At 31.2% G+C, this 7,112-nt stretch overlaps 1 protein-coding gene across 1 annotated transcript; it reads right to left on the bottom strand.

Moving 5' to 3' along the window:
- Positions 1-301: 301 nt before the first annotated feature.
- Positions 302-1,855, bottom strand: LOC114282646 (protein FAR1-RELATED SEQUENCE 5-like). The gene has a single exon (XM_028225391.2). It carries the CDS (start codon positions 1,853-1,855, stop codon positions 302-304), a length of 1,554 nt encoding a protein of 517 aa, XP_028081192.2.
- Between the last annotated feature and the right edge of the window lie 5,257 nt (positions 1,856-7,112).

The raw sequence follows: 7,112 nt of genomic DNA on the forward strand, positions 1-7,112 counted from the left end.
GTGCTAATATCAACAATTTCGGATCATCCTCATCTACTACAACATTTTTCTCTTCAATTTCACAATCTTTTGCATCCAATCTCCATCGGCCTAATATATACCTTTCGGGAATTTCCATAACATTCATTCTATCAAATGCTTTGATTGCATGACTACACAAAATTCCGAATTTCTCAAATTTCTTACAAGTACAATGTATTTCTCGACAGCTTTTTTCTCCTCTTAGCCCAGTAACTTCCACCCTACCCTCCACAATATACTCTTCATCATTACCATACAAGCCAATCACGCACTTAACTTCTCATTCTAACTCATGGAATTGCTTCACTTGACAACAAAGGGATGTATCCAACTCATAATGAAATAAATCAAAGATAGGAGGGGTGTACAAACTCGCAACCTGGATTAAAATGGGAGACTTTTTTAATTTCATTCTTGGCAACTTTTGTCTAGAATCATATATTGCAGAAATTTCCTCATACCGCTTATCTACAACAATCCGATTGAAATGAGTAAAGAATTGAACAATGTTATGATCACCTTTCAAATATCTCCTTAATGTTCCATTTAGACTTTCACTAAGTTGTGTGCTTCGCATTCCTCCAGTAAATACCCACTTCATATACACATGCGCCCACTGCTCTCTTTTTCTCCAAGTTCTTTTCATCCACTCATTCTCTTGCAAGTTGTATTTATCAATCAAAGAATTCCAAGCTTCAATTAATTCATGCTCATCCTCATAGTCATAAATGCAAGCCTTTAAATCGCTACTAAATTTTGAACCACTCTTGAACAAGTAACCTAAATGCTTTAAAGCATTTTGCATTAGGTGAAAAGTGCACAACCCATGAAAAACCTCAGGCATGATTTGTGAAATTGCCTTAGCCATTGCTTGATCTTGGTCTGTAAAAAAACTAATAGGCTTTTGTCCTGACATTGCATCCAAAAAAGTTTCAAATAACCATTCAAATGACTCTGTAGTTTCATCATACAATAATGCTGCACCAAAAATCACTGTCATTCTAAAGTGGTTAAAGCCAGAAAATAAAGCAAGTGGACGATACTCCTTATTTGTTCTAAAAGTTGTGTCGAATGAAACCGCATCACCGAAAAGCCCATAATCTGTTATCATCTGATGATCAGCCCAAAAAATATTAGTAATCATCTCATCTACATCCAACTGAATGGCATAGTAAAAATATGGATTTTCTGCTACTTGCTGCTGGAAATATCTTAACAAACTCCCTGCTTCACCATACTGTAAGTTTTGCTGTCTTTTGCCACGTAAGTAGGTTTTCTGATCCTCCCGTGTGAACCCTACAAATTCCTTCCCTCCTGCTATAGCACTAATAAGATCATGTGAAGCCTTAAGAGATATTCCAGTCTGATCAGCTATATCAATATTTATACCCTGAGCATCACATACCTTTCTCTGAGATGGCATCAAATGAGTACATTGAGGAAGATGCAAAGGGTGGTTGTGGTTGCTATCAAACTTTGACACAATCCACTTCGACAAGTCCCGCTTAAAAGATATATGCATGAATGCATTACAATTTGTTCTTGTCTCACTTCGAGGATTTTTTATCATCGTATACCGTTTATCTTTTTCCCTCTGTCCCTCCTTACAACAAACAAACTTTCTACTAGTCATAACACCATCTTTCTTGCTTTTGTTACAATAATCTCTTCTAATACTAAACCCCACAATTCTTCCGTATTCATTATAAAACTCATATGCAGCTTCTTCCGATGGAAACTCCATACCAAGATATGGTGATTTATCCTTGGCCAACTCTCTCATTTCTTCGATGCATCCCTCAAGTCCACCATCATCCATTATACCATCCTCCATTTCAACACTAACAAATATGAAGAAAAAAAAATTAAACAAAACAAGAATCTGAGCAAAAAAGTTATTAATTAATTTTAAATGCTAAGTAATTAAACAATTCAATGAAATCTAATAAATCAATTAATAATGTAAATTAATTAAAAGGATAGGGGAGAGGAAAAAAGATGTGTAATTTGTATAGTAATATTGGAAATTTATTTTGTTTAAGTAGATTATAATATACAATTACAAAATTTTATTAGAATTAGTATATTATATAATATAGGGAATCTTTTGGCAGACACACTTAAAGATGTGAATCATATGCCCTCTTATTATATAAATTTTTGATATATGTTTCGTATTTTTGTCACAAATGTTATGTCATTTTTTATTGAGTTATAACAATTTATGATTAAAAAATTAAATTTGCATTATGTAGTATGGTATAGATTTTTTTGTTGAAACTTTTTTAAGACCATAAAATGCATAATATTATTACAAAAATACATAACATTGTTATAAAAATGTATAATATTTCCACAAAAATGCATAACATTGCTATAAAAAAAATTATGAATTACAAATTATCGTAACTCCTTAAAAAAATTATATAATATTTGTACAAAAATACATAATATGTACAAAACAAATTACATAACAAAGAAATTTTCTTATAATATACAATTGTGTTTCTCAATCTATTTACAGAAAACAAATCAAACCATTATACTTGTTGAATCCACTAACACACTACACAAAATAAAATATAAAACATATATACATATAATATATATAGATATAGATATAGATATACATACCAGTTTGTTGAACAATAATGGTCTGTAAATCTGGCAGAAGGATGGTGAAGCAAAGACAGAGAATACTATCCACTCTGTTTGAGAGAAGACAAAAATGAATAAAAAACAAAATAAAAAAAATAAAACTAATTTTTCTACTCCAAACACAGCAGGGTCTTTTCGTTTGAGTGTTAGAAACGGCGGCAGCGTCGTATGGGTATCCTACTAAAGAACAAAACCCTTACATATAAATTTAAAAAAAAAAAAAAAAAGGTGACAAAACGGTGCCGTTTTGAGGCACACAGCAGGCACGGCAGGGACTTTACACGGCAGGGGCCCCTTGTCCCAAAAGCACACCGGTGTAGGACTAGAGGGATTATCATTTCATTTAAGAAAAATGCTTCATATCACTAATTTAACATCATTAATATATCATTAATAATATAGCATTATGTGAATTCTATCACTGATGTGATAGTTTGGCCTTTATTTTATTTTATTTTACATTATTACCTCATTAGTGATATTTTTAAAATTTCAAATTTAATGCTCTAACTCACCACTCTTCATTTAAAGCCCACTCTATTTAGTTCTTCAGATAATACCCATAAATGAAATGGATTTCGGCCCACTCCATTTGGCAAAGATGTAAGGATAGGCCCACGTGTACACAAATAAAGAGAAAACAAAGCAATGCCAAGAAGTTTTTTTTAGGAAAATTACAAATAAAATCTCAAAATTTGACCCTTATAATAAAATAAATTATAAATTTTTTATTTTATATTTAAAGTCTAATATTTTAACTTATTTTCAATCTAAATCATTAATTTATTTTCGTTAAGTAGAATTGACGAAAAAAATATTTTAGTTATTAAACTCAATAAAGTTGTATGTAAAATATTTAAAATATCATTTTTTTATCCATTTTACTTAATAAAAATGGATATATAGTTTAGATTGAAAATAAATTAAAAATTTAGAGTTTAAATTGATAAAATTAAAAATCAAGTTTTGTTTTGTTACAAAAGTCAAATCCAGAGTTTTTGTTTTTGTTTTTGTTTTTGTAATTTTTTTTTGTTTTTTTTTTTAAATCTTTTGATAAACTAATCATGTATAAACTAACTAATTTTACAAACAATTTTTTGACATTTTATCATATTAGTGAGTCATGTTTGAAATTTTGAAGTTTTATTACTGATGTATCCTACATCTGGGTAAGATAAGCCTATAACTTTTTTAACTTTGGCCTTTTTTAAATTCTTAATTTATGTAGTATTTTCAAAAATAATTTTCCGGCGATAGTTAAAAAAGCCTACAAAATTGACCTCTTCATAACCCAGTCAATCTAAGGGATTTTTTGTGAATAGGTGTTTTTAGTAATTTTTTGGTTAAAATATGATATAAAAAAATATTAATATATTTGAGATTATTTTAATTTTTTGTGAAAAAATGTGTAAAAAATAAAGTGAATGGAAACCTCCAGAGGTTTGACTTAGTGAGAGGAAAAAGTAATCAAAGAACTTACCACCTCAGAAGTGGCATGTTAAACGGCAATGATTGGTGACCACAAATTTTGTGATTTAAATGGTCCGAAAATATCAAAACGACGTCGTTTTTGGTACAAAACGACGTCGTTTTTGGTACAAAACGACAAAACGACGTACTCCGAAAATGCCAAAACGACATCGTTTTGACATTTTTGGGCCATTTGAGCCATAGAATTTGTGGCCACCAAACATTTTTCCAACAAAGGCTAACATCAGGGCCGGAGGTAGCATAGGGCCAGGGGAATCACGTGCCCCCCTTCAGTTTTGCAATTTTTTTATTGTCATGTATAAAATTTATTCACTTTTTTTTTTCCCCTTAACATATTCTTTGGCTAATGATTTATTATATTGTTCACAACAAATAGTTATTTGATACTTTTTTTTTATCAGCAAAGAAAAATTTCATTAAAAACAAGAAATTAAAGGTACAAGAAGATCACATGCATCGAGAGAGATTCGGAAAGTACAAAACACCCTTACTACTGTTACTCGCATCCATACAACCAACCCTTGTCCTCACGATTTTTTTTTTTTTTTTTTTTTTTTTTTTTTTAAACAAGAAATAGTTAAGAAGGACTTAACTAGAAAATATAACCCACTGCTGAAACTAATCCACTGCCCCTATATTGTTGACCCACCACCGACCTCCTCTTAATCAAAACAACCTCTGAGCCACCACGATACATCTGCACGGAGTTCACCCCTCAAACTCCCATACGCAGAGGAGCGCTCAAATGAAATCCTGCACAAATTCGGATCATCTTCGACACTAATGCTTCCCCCTCGACCAAAGCACCGAAACACCTCCATAGATCTGAACGGAGAACACCCCTCAAACTTCCACCCGCAAAGAAGCGCCTGAATGAACATCCTAGCCAGATCTGAATCATCCTCTTTGCCGACCCAGTGAACATCCATAACGTTCACCGAAACACCCCTATGAACATCCTTTGGCTATTGCAGCGGCCGACCAGCCCAAAATGAGGCCTGGGAAGGAGGTTTATAGAGAGAGAAAAAAGGTCTCCTGACTGGTGAAGTCTAAAACATATATCCCCTGATGAAACAAAACAAACAACCCTAAGCACCCCCTAAAGAAACAAAAAAGGAACAAAGTGGGAAGACATTGTGGGAATTAAGTTTATTAAAAGCAAAAACCAGCACACAAACACAAAAGAGAGTTGGGCCAGCCGACCGCCTATGGCGGTTGGCCGGCCAAAAGTGAGGCCCGGGGGTGGAGGTTTTTAGAGAAAGAGAGGAAGGGAGGTTTTTAGTAGTTATTTGATACTTTGGGAACACTATGTGGTATTATTTATGTAGTAGCTTAAATCAATAGTGTAGCGAAAAATATTATATATTAGATATAATGAACTCATTATTTTTAAGTTGTTGACATACCACTTAGTGTGATTTGTGATTTTCTATGCTTTGAGCATCATGTAGATAACGTCATATAGTACTCTAAGACTGTTTAATAATTTTCATTCAAAACATATCATTTATAAGCAATGTCATCTCTTTAATATTTTTCTGTCAAATAAAAATTAAATAGATTTTATAATAATTTGTGCTATAAATGATGTGTTTTTATTTTTTAAAATTAGAAATTTTGATCCATAATTTTTTGTGCTAAAATTGCAAACTTACATCATCATCCCACACCGAATTATTCCACACTATTATAGAATTTTGATTTATTCTTATTAATAATGAATATGTAATTTTTTATGTTTAAATTTATCTCATAAAATGATTATTATTTTAATATTGCTCATGATTTTTTTTTAAATAAAAAATTATAATTAATAAGTGTCCCTCCAACCTAAATTTCTGACTTTGTCCCTGGCTAACATCAATGTATGGGACAACAAAAGTTTGAGCTTATGCATGGATTCCAACATTGTTGGGATTTATACTCTAAGCTTTAATGCTTGCCCTTTAGCTTCTTTTTTGATGTATTTTTCTTGTATTGTACTGACTTTTGATGCATCAATATAATTTTTTTTAAGCTGATAAAAAAAAAATAGAGTTAATAATAAAAAAAATCTTTGATATTTAAATTTTTTCATAATTTTTTTACTTTTAAATTGTTTTAGTGAGTTGTGGAAGTTAAAAAATGTGATGATTGAAACATTATTCACTATTGTTCCCATAATTAATATGATTTGCTTTCTTATTTGAGTGGAATGTACTGAGCAATCTCGAATGGATTCAATAGCTACTTATGTAAGGAGTTACAAGGTTCGAAGTCGTTCCTAATTGAACAACTGCAGATAATAGGTTTTTGGCTTCAAGAATCTCATATGCTTCTTATGGTTTTTTCAGTTTAACCTTTAAGGCTATAATTGTTTTGTTTTGCTAGCTATAGAATGAATAGACTCGGTATGATCTATCATACCTAACTAATCAATCTTAAACTGAAATGATTAGATGTTTTGAAGAGCCAAAATATTATGACTAGGATTCAATAATCAAATCTTATACATAACTATTAATTCTGTTACGAACACAAAAAATCAATTATAGAAAAGAAAATAGAATACATATGAATGAACAAAATTTTACAATATTTTGTTGGTAGGGCCCATCCATAAAAAAGTCATGTCTGTCCATATAGACTGTCCCCCCCATTTTATGACCAATTTATGTGTTTTTTACTCATTCACAAAATAATATTTCATCCTCTAAACTAATCTTTTTAGGAAAGACCCCTCAATTTTTTTAGTTTAGTGGTAAACCTTTTACACCACCACTTCCTTCCAGTAATCCTATAATTTTATAACTAGTAATAATGACATTGAAACCAATCTACATATCTGGGGTAAATAGTTGCAGTGGGGGTAATATAAATTGATGGTTTTTCCAGTTCAAAGTTTACAATATTCAAGGACAAAAGTTTTACAAGTAGAATAGTGTGTAACTTTGTGTAGGTAA

Source organism: Camellia sinensis, chromosome 1, assembly GCF_055761805.1.
Source record: "Camellia sinensis isolate YWXY chromosome 1, ASM5576180v1, whole genome shotgun sequence".
NCBI lineage: Eukaryota > Viridiplantae > Streptophyta > Magnoliopsida > Ericales > Theaceae > Camellia > Camellia sinensis.

What these genes read in the sequence shown, in the direction of transcription:
- LOC114282646 (XM_028225391.2), bottom strand. Translation starts at nt 1,855, where the DNA reads ATGGAGGATGGTATAATGGATGATGGTGGACTTGAGGGATGCATCGAA.